At 39.6% G+C, this 18,218-nt stretch overlaps 1 protein-coding gene across 4 annotated transcripts in view; it reads left to right on the top strand.

Moving 5' to 3' along the window:
- Nucleotides 1–601: 601 nt before the first annotated feature.
- Nucleotides 602–18,218, top strand: part of dock3 (dedicator of cytokinesis 3) — a 980,202-nt gene continuing 962,585 nt past the window's right edge. For 3 of the 4 annotated variants that reach the window (XM_043708483.2, XM_043708484.2, XM_043708481.2), the window contains exon 1: nucleotides 603–2,259. In XM_043708483.2, the coding sequence (XP_043564418.1) occupies nucleotides 2,001–2,259 (259 nt within the window). In that variant the 5' untranslated portion in view covers nucleotides 603–2,000. Of the gene's footprint in view, nucleotides 2,260–18,218 lie in introns of all 4 variants that reach the window. The other variant, XM_043708482.2, reaches the window with a different exon arrangement.

Below are 18,218 nucleotides of genomic sequence, written 5' to 3'. Positions count from 1 at the left end.
TGTGAAAAAGTTGCCCCTTAGGTCTCTTTTATATCTTTCCCCTCTCACCCTAAACCTATGCCCTCTAGTCCTGGACTCCCTCACCCCAGGGAAAAGACTTTCCCTATTTATCCTATCCATGGCCCTCATGATTTTGTAAACCTCTATCAGGTTACCCCTCAGCCTCTAATGCTCCAGGGAAAACAGCCCCAAGCTGTTCAGCCTCTCCCTAAAGCTCAAATCCTCCAACCCTGGCAACATCCTTGTAAATCTTTTCTGAACCCTTTCAAGTTTCACAACATCCTTCCTATAGGAAGGAGACCAGAATTGCACGCAATATTACAACAGTGGCCTAACTAATGTCCTGTACAGCCGTAACATGACCTCACAACCCCTGTACTCAATACTCTGACCAATAAAGAAAAGCATACCAAATGCCTTCTTCACTATTCTATCTACCTGCGACTCCACTTTGAAGGAGCTATGAACCTGCACTCCAAGGTCTCTTTGTTCAGTAATGCTCCCTAGGACCTTACCATTAAGTATGTAAGTCCTGCTAAGATTTGCTTTCCCAAAATGGAGCACCTCGCATTTATCTGAACTAAACTCCACCTGCCACTTCTCAGCCCATTGACCCATCTGATCAAAAACCAGTTGTAATCTGAGGTAACCTTCTTCGCTGTCCACTACACCTCCAATTTTGATGTCATCTGCAAACTTACTAATTATACCTCTTATGCTCACATCCAAATCATTTATATAAATGTTTTTGATTACATATTAGTGATAGGAGTTTTATGGATTTTTGTTTTTGGCAAGCTTGTTTCCAGTTTTTGTGCTTCTCCCAGGTCAGGACATCGCCTTGTTGGAATTATTTTTCCAATTTTGACGTCTGATTGCTAGAAACATTAACTGTTTTTCTTTTCACTGCTGTTTCGAGCACTTTCTGTTTCATCTAACTTATTTACAATGACTGTTTAAACGCCAGTTATCATTTCAGAAGCTTAGTAGCAGAATCATTTTGACCTAACACATTTCTGAGAACTGCGTCAAATCAAATTTTGGAGCTCCTTTTTCTGCTTGCTATTCAGATTGGCATGTATTTTTTGCGATCCCCGAATTAATTTGTTGTGGGTGCAGAACTATGTACCTCCTTTGTAAAAAGCAACCTTTTTCGCTGATGATGGTGGTGCTGTCCTCGAGTCTTGGACATGCGGGCTCGAACAGTATGGATGAAAGGTCATTGACTCGAAACGTTAATTTCTTTCCCCATATGCTGCTTGACTTGCTGAGTATTTTCAGCATTTTTTATTTGATATCTCCAGCACACGCAGTATTTTGAAGCAACAGTGTTGTCTTCAATCTAACTTCTCACCAGATCGGTACTTAACCAGTAAATTATTCGGTGCGGTGGGCACGAATAATCACCTCCATAATTAGCACCTCAGATTGTCAGGATTTCCATGGCGAGCAAAATTACACCAATCTGCGTGACAGAAGTAATCATTCTCTGCAGGATCATCTTCTCCAGACTGATGTACAGGCAAACTATTTCTCGGTTTGTCATTTCACAAGCTTTTAAATGGGCTGTACGATTTAGTCTGGACATATACGCATAATATTCGAAGCAGACTCGCGCTTGACTGGGTGACGGGGCGACTACTTTGGTCACTGATCTTTGAAATTGGTTGCTGTACAGTAGGTATTCGCTTGGTTGTTGTGGTTTATTTACCGCAACCCGCCACAAACAAAACCTCTGGACGATTCTCGTGCGCAGGGAAGGGCCACCGTTTTCACTCGCGCGAGCGTCTGCTCGGTCGTCATGGTAACAACGTTCCCCATCCTATCGGCTGCCGCCGGGCGGCCTCGCGCGTCCTCCTGCACCTATGGCCGCGTGAACGCTTTCCGTTAGGCAGCGCATGCCTACAGGCGCGCGGCCGCTGTAACGGACGACGAGGAGGGACGGTAGCTAAAGCCGTAGCGTGACTCTGGATGGCGTTTGTGGGAGATTCTGCGGCACAATGAGTGAGAGCCGGAGCCGAAACCGAAGCCGGAGTCGGAGCCGGGTTCGGGTCGGGAGAGGCAGTCATCGAGGTGCTGCTCCGCCACCGACCCAGGGAGAGGAGGACAGTCACTTCGGTGCCGGGTCAGTGGGCGATCACATCGCCTCTCCGACGCGCGCGCACCGTGGGAGAATTCCATGCGAAGCGGCCGACGCTCGGGCTTGTCCAGTGCCGGGCGAGATGTGGACACCGACGGAAGAGGAGAAATTTGGCGTCGGTAAGTGGATATTATTCCCCTTTTGTATATAAAAAAAATCAAGTGGTCAAGCAAAATATACATTTTTTAAATGTCTTCTCGCCCTGACAAAACCCAGCGGTGGAGTGCGGGGGCTGCAGGACGCAGTGAATAACAGTGTTGGTTTTACTCGCGGGCTCGGCAGTTTTGAAGGAGCATTTAAATGAAATGCAACTTCACTGAAAAAGACAGTGGATTTTGACGGTGCAGTTTTCTCCACGATGATGGGTATTTAAATGGTCTGCGTTGGGACTCAGCTTGTCAGACAGTTGGTTGCAAGTGTTCGAAGTCGATGACAGCTGAGTCCAAATATTGCAGAATTGATATGGGATGAGCCTCCATGCGAAGTGTATTATAAATCTGTTACATAAACTGTTGCGTGCAATGAGTGTATTTGTTAGCGTTGCTCCTGCATGCATTGCTGCATGCGAGGGGTATCAATTTTATGCAGCACCAATTGCAAATACAAATTCCGTCTCCTGATGGAGATTGTGTTTTGAACGCTATCTCTTGCCCCCTCCCCGTTGTGAATCGGTTATAGATGATATTCCCGGCTAGTCAGAAGTATCATATTTGAATAGAGGGCGCTGTCATTACGTCCTAAGAAAATGCACCTTGGAGCGCACACTTCGTTGGTGTTTAAAATGGCAATGAGGCCATGAAGTAAACAGCGCAGCGAACAAAACACGGGCCAACAGAAACTATAGAACAAACCTTACAGCCTAAATGCTGTACATCAGTTCAGCCATTTTAGGCACAGTGACAATGTACTCTGATTTGTTAAGATGTTGAAATGTGTAGGAATTTCATAACATCACCTTTTATGTGAAGGATGTACGTTATGCAGTTCAGAGAAAAGTTTATATTCTAATTCTTCGTCTGATTAAATATGTTATAAACTGCATTAAAATATTAGAATTGTGGAGTGACAATTTTTAATAACCTTCCGGTTCTATTTACTTCAAAGCATTGTTAAATTTATATTTTAGAACCTGCCAGTTATCATAGAGAAATTACTGGTACTAAAAGATTTTAGTAATACTGTTTAGTTGCCGGGAAGCTCTGAAGGATGTACTGAAGTTCTGCGTGATTGGACAATCAAATCCTAATGTTCTGTGTGTGGGACGACGTATATTTGTTTACAACAGCATCTCAGAAGTAATGTATTTACTACCCCCCATTGCAGAATATTTAGTTGAAATATCCCGATTGGCATTGATTTTAGTAGAGCTATCCTGTTTACTGGTCTCCTTTTTGAGTGCATATGATTAAAATATATAAACAGTATGTTGTGTTTTATTGATGTGATTTGTTAGTCTGCTCCTTATACTTCATTGACATGAACACACTTCACTGGTGTTATGTGGAAAGGATCTTATAACTTGCTTTGAAAGTTTATCCTGTTTCATTACCAATGATTTTACAAATCATTCCCTCAAACCCTTGTCTGGCTCTTAACTTCTAATCATAACTTTTTGAATTTCTTTCAGTTTAAATTTGGTTTAAGGCCAGCCAGCTTTTCTCAACATTTTGTGTTTGACATGTTGAGGTACAAATAGTTTTGTACAATTGATCATACATTACTTTTGGAAAATAGTTTATGATGCATTTTATATCCACAATTTTGCCATTCCTTTCAATTTTGGAAGACATTTGCCTCTGCTGGCTTCAAATTCCATAAATGCCAGGCGGCATTACAGTCATGTTGCACTATATGTGTGGATCTTGTTAGGTAGTTAAAATGCCAATAGAGGCCATGAAGTAAGCAGCACAGCATAAGTCAACAGAAACTATGAATAGATCTTATAACCCAAATGTCATCTGTTACGTATCTGTTTAGTCATTTTAGGCACAGTGGCAATGTACAGTGTGCTCTGATTTGTTCAGACATTGAAATGTTTAGGAATTCCATAATGTCATATTTACGTGAAGGATGAATCTTGGGAAATTGTTCAAAACAAAGTTTTATGACACTATAATACTTGGTCTATGATTAATATGTTTTTAACGTAAAAGTTTGCATTCTATCCTAAACTGCATTAAAATGTTAGCATGGCATCTAATGGAAGCTGTGGAGTGACCATTTTTAATGCTAAACTTCTGATTCTATTTGCTTCATCGTATCATTGTTAAATCTATACTTCAGAGCTACCAGTTATCATGTAAAAATGACTAATACCAAAACATTTTAGTAATACTGCTCAGTTGACTGGCAGCTCTGAAGAATGAACTGGCATTTTGTATAATTGGGGCAATTAAATCCTAAAGTTTTATGTAGGAATGATAAGTACTTGTTTATAAACAGCATCTCAAAGTAATGTATTTGATTGTTCAGTTGGCCATGAGGCAAGCCCGACACCCGGTTAAAGATGTCAAGTATCTCTGGGGGCAAGAGCTGCCTGCCTGGCATCAGTATTTTGGGGGCTGTCACTGCCTCACTTTCTTTGGTTCACTCATGGGATATGGGCACTACTGGCTCAGTCAGCATTTGTTGTCTGCTCCTAGTTGAGGTGATAGTGACCTGCCTTCTTGAACTATTGCTATCCGGTGCAGGAAATGGGATCCACAGCACTCTTAGAAAGCAAATCTGAGAAATTTGACCGAATAACACTGAAGGAATGGTGATATATTTCTAAGTCTGGATGGTGAGTGGCTTGGAGGGGAACTTGAAGATGATGGTGTCCCCATGTATTTGCTGCAATTGTCTTTCTGGATGGAAGTAGTTGTGGGTTTGAATGGTACTGTTTAAGGAACCTTGGTGATTTTCTGCAGCCCATCTTATAGGTAGTACACACTGTTGCTACTGAGTGTCTTTAGGGGGAGTCAGGAGGTGAGTTACTCGCAGCATTCCTACCCTCTGACCTGCTCCTGTAGCCACTGTATTTATATGCCTAGTCTAGTTTATCTTCCAGTGTTTGGTAACTCCTGGGCTATTAATTGTGATGTGTTCGGTGATAGTAATGCCATTGAATGCCAAGGGGCGATGATTAGCTTGTCTTTTATTGCAGATGGTCATTGCCGGTGTGGTGTGAATATTATCAATTTTCATTCCAAGCCTGGATATGTCCAAATTTTGCTGCATTAGGACAAGAATTGCTTTCGTATCTAAGGACTTGTTTGTTTCAGCAAATAGTACCTTGGAAGGATACAATTTCAGAAGCAGCTACTGTTAACGAGGTTTGGTGCAGTGCTCTTGCTGGCATTATTTGGTCCCTCAGAATTCAATTCAAAATACTGCAGAATAAATTATCAGGGTCTTCCTGCAAATGTGATGATTGTGCACTAACAGGTTACAAACACAGTTTGGGCTTGCTGGGAAAAGGAATTCAAAACATTAATGGTTCCTAAAGTGTCCCTGAATGAGATAAAGGTGCACTTAAGTAGTTTTATTTGTGTTTTCCATTCCTCTGTTGTATTATGCCTTTGAATTTCAAAACTGCTCTGGAGATGTTGGGATCTTAATTTAACATCCAGAGCCTTGATTTTCAAAGCTCACAATTACTGGGTCCCAATCTTGCAATTTATGACCAAATGGTCCCAAAGGACAGATACCAGAAACCGAATTATGCCAGAACAATATTGACCATGTACCAAAGCCATTTGAGAATATCAAGATGTCACCTAGGAGCACTTAACTTTTCAGTTTTGAGTGGTTCTTTGCACAGAAAGCAAATAGATGGAATAATGTCCTCTCACACAAACTAGTACATTGAGCAAGATGTCTAAATTTGTTTAGTCCAGTGCTGACAAAGCACGTGTAATTCCTTTCGACTTGTACTTAGCATATAACATTTGTTTGTCCTATTTGAATATAATAGCTTTAGAAATTAAGAAATGGCTGCTCTTTGCACTGTTGCCTTTTTTTGCTGAATAAAACCTAAACCAGAATACTGGAGATTTATCTGGAGTTTTCTTTTGAAGGATTGTGGGAATAGTACATTAATAATATGTTAACATGATGCTAATATAATCCACTCATGTAAAGTCTAACTAAACTCTATATACAAAATGTTTGGACATTTCTGCTGTGGACTACCCATAGTTATTCAGAAAGTTAGGAAAACAGATACAGAACGTAATCCAGCTCATCTAATCACATCTATTCAGCAGGAACCTATAAATAATCCACCACAGAATCCAACTGTTTCTTAGATATAAAATTCCTGGAAACATTTATCATACAACCCTGACATTCATGCTTTCTGTTGGTTGCACTTTATATGAAGGCAACTTTCTTGATTTTAGTACACGTTGAATTTAAATTAAAACTGTTTGAATATTCTAACTGTTATATACTCTTTTCTGAGATATATCCAAGTAAAAGCTCCAATAAGTAATACTTCACTGAAAATATGAGTAGAGCCTGTTTTAGTTTATGGGAAATTACTTTTTTCATGCTGCTGTTTAATAAATTAGGATGAGAATTAAGATGGTCAATGAAAATTAAGTTGAATATATTTCCCCTTTATTAAGGAAGACACTGATTATATCTGTATTGAATGAATTACTAAGTATGACTATTTGAAAATTGAATTAACATTAGCAAATCAATTGATTTTTACTTGATCAAAAAGTGCCAGCAAAACAGATACTGGAGGCAGTTATAACCCAATGAAGCTGATTTTTTTTATTTATTAAGTGCCTACATGAGCTTGATTTTTCAAATGGATGAATTACTATGATGTGCAAGGTAGTACTTATGAATGTTAAATAGAATGAGTATTTGGATTAAGAGTTGTCTATTGCTCCTTGTTGTAAAGCTCCTGTATGAGATAAGTTTGTATAGTTTTCTCTTCATTTGTAAGGGATGTCACCCTTAGCAACAGTATATGCACATTGATACATCACACCATTAACTGAGTTTGGCTGCAAGGAATCTGAGCAAACCTGAATTCACAGGATTTATGAAGAAACCTTCCAGAATTTGGAGCAAAGACAGATAATTGTAGTTAAGAGCAATGATTTCAGCCCTAGCACATTTAGTTTAAATATTTGTTAAGACAGTATTCTGTCTAGATATCACCAGCTTTTCCATTAACAATCTGCTCCACCTGTTCCATTGTTAAGTTTAGAATTGGAGAATTTGATAGCACAATATTTGGGTCTGGTTAGTGAAACTATCTGTACTTTTGCGTAGCAAGCCTGGGCAACATTTGTGATGACAGTTATAAGTGGCAAGCAACATTCATGATACACAAATGCCAGACATAATTTTATTTTATTTTATTCATTCATGGGGTAAGGGCATTGCCAGCTGGGCCAGTATTTATTGCCCCTTTGTAGTTGCCCTTGAGAAGATGGGAGTAAGCTGCTGCCTTGATGAATTTCTGCATGTATCTTGTAGATGGCTCACACTGCTCTTACTGAACATTGGTGGTGGAAAGATTGTTTGTGGATGTGGTGCCATTCAATCAAATGGGTTGCTTTGTCCACGATAGTGTCAAGCTTATTGAGTGTTGGTTGATCTGCACTCATCCAGGAAAGTGTAATGGGATACTTCCCATTATACTAATGACTTGTGTCTTGTATATAATGAACAGTCTCTGGGGAGTTAGGAGGCGAATTACTTGCTGCAGGATTCATATCCTCTGACTTGCTCTTGTAGCCACAGTATTTCTGTGGCTATAATATCCAAGATGGAGTCTAACCACTTTTCCATGACTATCAATGGCATTGCCATGCCATTCTGATATTCCACCATGAACATCCTGACATCACCTTTCACCAGAAAATCAATTCAAAGCAAAAAGACTATACATGCAGGTTAGTGATGGGGTATTCTGCAGTGAATGACTCATTCAAGTCTGTATATTGTTCATGTCTAAGCATGGACTTTTGTTATTTGTGCAGTTGCAGGTGGAATTGTATACATTTAAATTTCTGACATAATGATGGAGAGAAGTTTATTGAACAATATCTTACACCCTCCCTCATATATGTTTTGCCTTTAGTATGATTAATTGTCCCAGAGCACATATCATGGGAGCATTATAAAATCAAATTTGACCCGGAGCTGTATAAAGAGATATTAGATCAAAGTTGTAGGTTTTAAAAATAGAGAGACAGACAGGTTTGAGAAAAGAACCCCAGAGTCTTGACAAAAGAAGATGCAGTTAGTAATGGTGAAGTAATTTAAGCATAACACTTTGTGGGCTGTGGGACTGGAGAAGGTTGGAAAGCATAAGGCCATCAAGTGATCTGTAAACAAAGGCTAAAATTTTAAAATTAAGATATTGCTTAATGAGTGCCAATGTAAGTCAGTGAACATTGTGGTGATAGGTAGCCTTTGATTTCATTACTGACTAAAACTCCATCAAACTCAGCCTTGGCAGCCCACGTCGGTAAAGGATTCCACAGATTTACTATAATCTGAGAGAAGAAATCCCTCTCATCTCTGTTTTAAATAGGAGACCCCTTACTCTGAGATTATTACATCTCGTCCTTGACACTCTCAGAAGATAGAAAAGTACCTCTTACTGTCTAAAGATTTTGTAGGGTCACCTCTCATTCTTCTAAAGATCAATGAGGATAAGCCTAACTCAACTGCTTCTCATAAAATCATTCCATGGAATTGACCTATTGAAACTACTTTGGATTATCTCCATTGCCAATATATCTTTCCTGAGATAAAGGGGCTACATCTATTCATGGTAATCTAGGTGTGATTTGACTAGTGCCTTGTTTAGTTTTGGTAAGTCCTCCTAGTTTCAAATTCTGTTCCCTTTGAAATATAGGCCAACATCCTTATTACCTGCTGAAGCTGGATGATTTATGCATGAGTACCTCCAAATCCCTCTTTGCTACATCTTTCTACAGTCTTTCTAGATTTTAATAAAATTCAGCTCCTTGACTTTTCCTGCTAAACTACATAACCTCACATTTTCCCATATTGTCTTCTATCTGCCAGGTTTTTACCCATTCATTCTTTAGATTTTTTTTATATAGATATTTTTATTACACATTTAACATTTTTACAAGTTTACAAAAATAAACAAAACTCTCAAATATAAACATTGATATACAATTAAATCAAATATACAAGAGCCAAAATTTAACAAAAGAAAAAAAAAACCGAAAAAGAAAAAAAACCAAAACTCAACTATCTACTAATCTAACCTACAACTAACCAGAGTCTCTTACATGCTCGGAATGTGTTAACATCAGATGTAATAAAACCCGTATTCATGTGGGATTCCTCTCCTAAGGGGCCCCGGACCAGCCAGGTTTGTAATCTCAATTAAATAAAAGCCCTTGTTAGGATAGCCAAAATATCTGTATTTATGTAATTCAAGAAGGGCTGCCATATTTTATAAAATAATTCGGTCTTTCGGTGCACCATATTTGTAAGGAAATCAAGGGGAATACATTCCATAATTAATCTGTACCAATTTGAAACTCTAGGGGGGCCCTCAGCCACCCAGTTCACCAAAATATTTTTCCTTGCACAGAAAGAAAGAATAGAAAATAATCTCTTCCCGTACATGTCCAGGGAGGGTAAGTTCGAAAAGCCCAAAAGGAGAGATAGAGGGTCCACTTTAATTTCCGTTCCTAAAATTTCTGTCAGGGTACTTGCTACTTTAGTCCAATATCTACGGATCTTATGACAGATCCATAGGCAATGTACAAGAGTGCCCACCTCTATTTTGCAGTTGGGACACATTGGAGATGCTCCTGCCTTAAATTTTGCCAGTTGAACCGGTGCTATATGGGCCCTATGAAGTATCTTCAGCTGGATAGCCTGGGTTCTGTTACAGATAGTAATTCTTCTAGCGTTTTCCCAAATATCATTCCACGTTTCTATAGAGATTTCTAGTCCCAAATCCTGATCCCATATTTTAAGCAGATTATCCATATCTCCCGATACTTCATCATGTAGTAAATGATAAATAGTACTGACGGAAGATACCCCCACTGGTCGTAGGACACTACATTCTCTATCTGATTTATAAAGACTATCTAATAACGTAGTCTTCTTCTGTATATAATCTCGAATTTGGAAATATCAAAAGAGGTTTCCATTAGGTAATCCGAATTTCTGACGCAGCTGTTCAAAAGACATCAGGACCCCATCCTTAAGTAGGTCCCCTAAACATGAGATACCCCTGGATCTCCAGAGTTTAAAAGTGGCATCTGTAAACCCCGGTTGGAATTCCCATGCTCCCACTATCGGTGCATAGGGGGATGTTTTATGTGAGTTGCCCTCATTTTGCCGCATTATATTCCAAGCCTTAATTGTGTTTAGTATTATAGGGTTTTTACAGTGATCTGTAATGATTTTCCTCTTGTCTTAAACTAAAAGGTTAATAAATGGGTATTTTACTTGAGAGGCCTCGATGTCTAACCAGATTGATTGTGGATCAGACAAGACCCAATCAGCTATGTAACTTAATAGGGAACTTAACTGATATTTCCTAAAGTCCAATCCTCCCCTTGTCTGTGAAAGCTGTAGCTTCTTCAGCTTAATGAGGGGCCGTCTATGATTCCAGATAAAGGAACCCAGCCAACCATATAATTTACATAGAGCCGTCCTCGGCAGCATCACCGGAAGCATTCTCATAGGATATAGGAGATGGGGCAGGACATTCATTTTGATTAGTGCTATTCTACCCAACCAGGAAATTGGAAGGTCTCCCCATCGCTGGAAGTCCTGCCTTATCCTTTCCAGTAAATGCACAAAATTAGCCTTATACAACTGACCAAATACTGGAGTAATAAAAATGCCTAAATATAAGAAGCCCTCCAGGGACCAACGAAAGGGAAAAAGGGATCCGTCCACTAAGTGGGGTGTCATAGCAAGGCCACCCATTGGCATAGCCTCCGATTTTGAAAAATTAATATTATAGCCTGAGAATGCGCTAAATGTATTAATCACTTGGATTAGGCGAGGTACGGACATCAGAGGATTACTGAGGAATAGAAGGACATCATCTGCATAAAGGGTAATTTTATGTTTACCTGTACCAATCCTCGGGGCCGTTATATTAGGATCAGCTCGTGTAGCTTCTGCGAGTGGTTCAATTATTAGCGTAAATAACAATGGCGAGAGGGGACATCCCTGATGGCAGCCCCTACCCACACTGAAGTATCTGAACCTAATCCATTGGTAACCACAACTGCTTTGGGATCATTATATAATGTTGAGACCCATTTGGTAAACACCTGTCCAACACCAAACCTTTCCAATGTGTAAAACAAATATGACCATTCAACCCTATCAAATGCCTTTTCCGCGTCTAATGGAACTACTACTCCTGGTATCTTTCCCTGATGACAGGCTTGAATCATATTCAAAACCCTTCTAATATTATTGGATGATCTACGGCCCTTAATAAACCCCGTCTGATCCTCCTTTATAATATGTGGCAGTACCCTTTCTAGTCTCAGTGCTAACGTTTTAGAAAGGATTTTAAAATCTACATTTAGCAAGGATATTGGTCTATATGATGTACAATCTTCTGGATCCTTTCCTTTTTTAAGGATAAGAGAGATATTTGCCTCTTTCAGCGAAGGCGGGAGACAGCCCTGACTATATGCATAGTTATACATGTCCATAATTGGACCAGCCAATATTCCTGTAAATTCTTTATAGAATTCAGCTTGAAAACCATCTGAGCCCGGTGCCTTACCGCTCTGAAGTTGCCTAATTGCATCAAGTATTTCTTGGACTGTTAGAGGAGCATTTAGGACCAATACCTGTTCCGGAGTTAGGCCCTGGAAAGGTCAAATTTTTAAAAAATGACTGCATCCTCCTAGTCCTATCTTCACAATCCTGCGATTTATATAACTTAGAATAAAATTCTCTAAAGATCGCATTAATCTTTTTATGATCATGAGTCAAAATATCCGTACTTTCCTTGATAGACGTAATAGTCTGAGGGGCCTTTTTTTTCTTTGCAAGAAATGCTAAGTATCTACCCGGTTTGTCGCCAAATTCATATAACCTTTGTTTTGCAAATAATATTTCCCTCTTAGCCGTTTGAGTAAGCGTAGTGTTTAGAGCTGTCCTAAGAGCCGTAATCCTTTGCAATTTAATAATAGAAGGTCTATCAGTGTATGCTGTTTCAGCTGCTTTTAAGCGAGCTTCAAGCAGACGCTGTTGTTCTCCCTTCAATTTCTTCTGGGTCGCTGAGTAGGAGATGATCAAACCTCGCGTGTAAGCTTTGATGGTCTCCCACATCATTGATGGGTTGCTAGCTGTACCTGGATTAATTTCTAAAAAAGTTTTAATTTCTTGAGAGAAGTACTTTACAAATTTACTATCTTTCATTCGGAAAGGGTCCATACGCCAATGCCGAGGGGATGTCCCATTATTCCTCGCCTTAGTTTCCATATATACAGCAGCGTGGTCGGAAATTGCTATACTACCTATTTTACAGGATGATATGGAATTTAAAAAAATCGAGGGGGCAAAAAACATATCAATTCTGGTATGACATTTATGTGGATTAGAGTAGAAAGAAAAATCTCTGCCCTGTGGAGGAAGACATCTCCATACATCTACTAATCCTAATTCTTTGTTCAGATCCATCAATTGTCTAGATCTGGGAGATACTCCTGCAGTACTCTTGGGAATCCTATCTATTTCCGGATCCATAATACAATTAAAGTCTCCCCCTATAATTGTATGACGGGCACCAAAAGCCATCAATTTTGAAAAGGCTTCCGTTATAAATTTAAAGGGGTGTGCTGGGGGGGCAATACAAATTTAAAATCCCATATCCCTCTCCATTTATGAGGGCTTTAATCAAAATATATTGTCCAGATTCGTCTTTTATCTGCTTTAGGATTTTGAAAGGGAAATTCTTCCGAACAAGAATAACAATTCCCCTGCTTTTTGAGCTAAAAGAAGAAAAAAAGGCCTGATCAAATCCACCCTGTCGTAATTTCAAGTGTTCTTTATCCGACAGGTGTGTCTCCTGTAGGAGAGCTATATCAACTCCTACCTTCTTAAGATTTGATAATATTTTCTTCCTTTTGACTGGCGAATTACTCCCCTTGACATTCCAGGTGCACCGCTTAACCGACTGATCAACCATAATCATCCGTGCAAATCCGAGACCCCTCGGGAGGGGAATCCCTATCCAGAACATCCTGAGCGTAGAGCATAAAAAATTTACAAAAATAAAGGCTCTCTAATACACTCACAACAATACAATGAAAAACTATTTCTAAATAAAAAAAAATAAAATGTCTCTAAGTGGAGATTTTCCCCCTTGTTCCCAGGGGGTGCCACTTCCTCTCCAAAAGTCCATCATATCCACTCCCAACCAATGCCCCACCCTTGACCCAGGCGCTCCTCAATAAAATGAGGAGAATTCAGATATAATACAAAGCTAGAGTTAACAGTGAGCACCCTACCCCCACCCATACCAACACCTGGATATATTTGGTAATGTTAATACCATATATAAACATATAACTATAAAATTACAACCTCAACAAATAATAATTAAATATAAGTATAGTAATACAAAATAACAAGGGAGAAACAACCCCGCTCCTAAAGACAGAGGTAAAATTGAATAAGGTAACCACCTCCCCCCACCAACATTAACCAAACCCCCCAGCTTATATATATATATAATATATATATATATATATATATACACACACACATATACATATATCCCACATATATACATAAAATAATAAAAGAAAACAACCCCAAGGGGGGGAGGAGAAAATCAAATCCCTCTCCCCACCCCCCATGATAATATTAAACAGTAAGATAAGAGAAAAAAAAGGGGGAGATATAAACCAAAGCGGGGCGAAAGACAAACCAACATCCATTATGTCCTATAGTTTATCTAAGAGAGTCCAAGAATTCCTTAGCCTTTTCTGGCCGAAGTTATATACGGATCCTTCATGGTTAAAGCGTAGCGTCGCTGGGTAGCATAAGGAGTACTGAATATTTAAGTCCCTTAAACGCTTCTTCGTCTCGTCGAATGTCTTCCTCTTTCGGACCAGAGCTGGGGAAAAGTCCTGGAATAACATGATCTTGGATCCTTTATAGATCATAGCTTGGGGGTCTTTTCCAAGATTTCTAGAGGCTTCTAGCAGTATCTGCCTCTCCTTGTAGCTTTGCAGCCGGAACAGGACTGGGCGTGGGCGCTGGTTCGAGCCGGGTCCGCGTATTACGACACGGTAGACCCATTCTACCCTTACCTGGCCTGATCCAGCTTCCAGATTTAAAAGCTGGATCGAGAAACACTGTAAGCTGGCCTTCCTCTTCCCGTTCGGGAAGGCCCAGCAAACGAATTTTTTTTGACGACCTCGATTATCGAGGTCGTCAATGTGATTCTCTAAGGTCCGGACTCGCTGTTCGAGAGTCCGGACCTGATCCACGGCCGATTGAGCTGTAGTTTCGGAGGTCACGGCCTTTAGCTCCGCCCCTCCGACTCGGTGCTCGATTTCGTTAATGTCTCGGTCGTGCTTCTGCAGCGCGGCCGAGAGTGAGTCCCATCGATTTCGGGATTCTTCGATGAAAGCGTCGATCTTCGTGCCCACTTTTGAGATCATTTCTACAAGGCTTGTCACCGTAGGTAAGTCCCCCAGGGCGGCTGCGGACGCCTCAGCTGCACCTGGAGAGGGTGGGGGAGGGGTTCCTGCTTGATGAGAGCTGCGGGCTCCCTTCCCTTTAGTACTAATTTTTACTAAAGATTAGATTGTTTAAATTTAATATTAAACAACTAATTAAATTAAACAGCTATTATAAATGATTTGGTAAGTGTGGTGGGGGTGGGTGACCCACTTTACCCAAGTCTTGGGAGGAGCAATGTAGACTCAGACTTGCTGGGTCGCCGCCATCTTGGATCTCCTTTAGATTTTCTAAATGTCAGCTTGACTTGCCTCCTAATCTATTTTTGTCATCCCAAACTTGGTGATGGTACATTCACTTTCCTCATCCAAATTATTAATATTTTATAAATAATTGTGGCCCTTACAGATTGTCATCCGAAAGATGCCATCTTTATCCAAATTTACTGTCTTATATTAGTTAGTCAATGTTTTGTTAATCAATTTTTTATCCATGCCAGTACACTACAGGTAGTTCTGGGATAACCTGTGTTTTGGCAACGTGAATTAGGGAATGGTATTTTCGAGAATGCTCATCTATGCAATGGCATGATTTCTGCCAGGAGCAGTTCGCGTGTTTCATTCTGCATATGCGTCGATGTCTCCGCCAAAATCTCCACGCTGTTCTGTGAATGTGCCAATTTCTTTGCTGTTCTTCACATGTCAAAGTCCCCACCGTTCTGCGCATGCATGACATCAGTACCAGTCTTCGTGCCGTTCTGCATATGTGCTATTGTCCGCACTGAAGTCTCTGTGCGCATTCGCATGCGTGATGTCAGCGCTGGTCTTCGTGCTGTGCTATGCTATATACAAACAAAAAAGTCCCAGCAGTGATCCCTGTAGAATACCAGTAGTTACTGATCTCTATTCTGAAAAGCACCCTTCCACTATTGCTCTGTTTTCTATGACCAAACCAGTTTCGTATTCACCTAGCCAGCTCACCCTGTATCCCATGAGACTCTACCTTCTGTACCAGTCTGCCATGAGGTACCTTATCAAGTTTCCTTACTAAAGACCGTGTAGACACCATCCATTGCCCTTCCCTCATCAATAATTCTTGTCACCTCTTCAAAAAAGTAAGGTGTTGATAAAGTACAGATTTGCGACGGTCCAGGGAATTCCTTATGAACTCAACTTGTAAGCCACTCTTGGTTTGTCCCGGAGATTGTACCTTTGGTAGTCTGGAACAAAAAAAACCTTAGACTGTTTAGTTTAATTCTAATCATCCCCTTCATTTACTAATAGCATCACTGTTACAACATAACACCAATATCTATAAGCTAAACTAATTGTGTTCTACTAACCCAAGAACATCAGCTGTTCAAGAGCCCTGGCAGGCTACTCTGTTGTTCTATCAAAAACAGACTACTTTTATACACTAGTTCACAAAGGCTGTACTGTCACAAACACAAAAAGTTAACAAAAGCATGTTCTGAACTAAACAGATAATAGTGAAGGACAATAATTCTGGAGAGAGGTTAATTGGTACAGAGTTTTGTTTCGTGGTCAGAATCAAATGTTGTTATTAATTTCACAAAGGAATAGACATGAACATTATCACTGTGTCCTGTTTATATAGATTCACTGATGTTAAGGCAAATGTTCTTAATTGTCTTACCCTCCCTGCCTGTCTATTTTCTAGTGTGCAGAAAATGTGTTCTATAATTCTAAAGTATGTTTTAGTCTAAATGTTTAAGGACAAGTTTTAAGGCTATAAACTTTCTCATTCCCTCCTTTTGTCATTTCATGACAACTACATAGCTTATACAAGTATAATTAGTCCATTCAGTTGATTTGCATTCTCAATAAGTCAAGTGCCTCCTCTGGTGACTCATTGTCTGGAGGAGCAGAGTCTGAAAGATACTGGATTTCAGCATGGAAGTTCAGACATGTAGGTACAGGGGTAGACAAGGGTCGATTAATCAGCTTCCTCTTTGGCTTAGGTGAAAAACAATGTATGGTCCATTTCACGCATAAGCGAATGACAATGTATATTCCTAGGATGAGACCAAGAACTGTCAGTACGGCCCACACGATCCATCTGCACAATGACCATTGCTACAAAGTAACACTCCATCCACATGAATTGGATGATGGTGGGGCAGGTATCTTCCCTGCATCTTGACCTGTTTTGTTGATAACATCTGTGTTATCCGAAATGTCTTTTGAGAAATCATCAATGTAGCTGCAACATTGCGAGCCAATGACTGAACAAGCGCCTCCTTCTTTAGCAAGAAGGAAATCTAGCAGTGGCCTTATTTGAACATTGAGGGAGTATGTTAGACACCTTCAATCCATGTGTGTTTTAATTGCCAGTTTTCCTAGTGTCAAACTTTTATTTGGCTTTTCAGGATAGTTCAGTTGTTTGTGTTCTGGAATACTCAGCATAGTAACAACTTCTTGGTTGGTTCCAGTGTAAGTGGCTATAGCTTTGCGTTTGGACAATAAAACAGAAACCTCCAACTTGTAAAGAAAAAAACCTCTGTCTCTCTCCTTTTTTTTCTTTTTCCTTATTCTCTTCTTTTTCCTTTATTCCCTTCTTCTCATTTTTCCATTTTTCTTTTCCTTTTTCCTGTTCCTTTTTCTCTTTTACCTTTTTTCTTTCCCTTTCCTTTCCTCTTTTCTGTTGGTCATTGTTTTTCTTGGTCCTCTCTTTTTCTCTCTCCCTTATGACAGTAGAAATGTAAAATAACATTGCAAGCAGCTAGTACTCTCTGAAAATTCCCTTCTTGAAAAGAAAAAGGAAAATACCACCTTCAGAGACACTGAAAGGGTGAATCTTCAACTGTTGAATGAAAGATGGAGAATTGGTATGTCCACAACCTTTTGTCCACCTCAAAAGGGTAAAAGGAACAGGAAGAGACCTGAAGAAAAGAGCTCATTACTTATCATCCAGACTGGTGCTAAAAGTGTGCTGCATAGGCTTTGTTTCTTACCCACTTGTGATATTTGTTTTTTTTGTTTGTCTTTGTCTTTGTTAGGGTAAGAGCTTGTTAAAAAGAGAAATGAGTTTGTAATTTGTGTTTCTTTTCTACCATTGGTGAAAACCAATTTGCTTGCAATAATTCACTACATTCTTTTTAGGTATGAAATCTGATATGAGTTTTCTTTTAATTGTATTAGTCATTCAGGTAAATTGGGAATTTTGATAGTTTGATTAAATTTTTTCACATTTCTAACAACTCCCAGAATAGTGGGGCTTGGTTTCCACTGTGCTACCCCAGTAACTCATGACAAAGATTGGAATTTTGGAATAAAGACACCATATGATTAAGTGTGGAGTTAAAATAAATGATAAAGATTGAAGCAATAAATATCAGATCCTGTTTACAGAAATAAAATGGCACTAGAAACTTCTGAAGCTT

Source organism: Chiloscyllium plagiosum, unplaced genomic scaffold (assembly GCF_037043375.1).
Source record: "Chiloscyllium plagiosum isolate Xiang-an unplaced genomic scaffold, Cpla_swu_hap1 HiC_scaffold_14, whole genome shotgun sequence".
NCBI classification, from domain to species: Eukaryota; Metazoa; Chordata; class Chondrichthyes; order Orectolobiformes; family Hemiscylliidae; genus Chiloscyllium; species Chiloscyllium plagiosum.
This window is presented reverse-complemented; position numbering and strand designations above follow the sequence as displayed.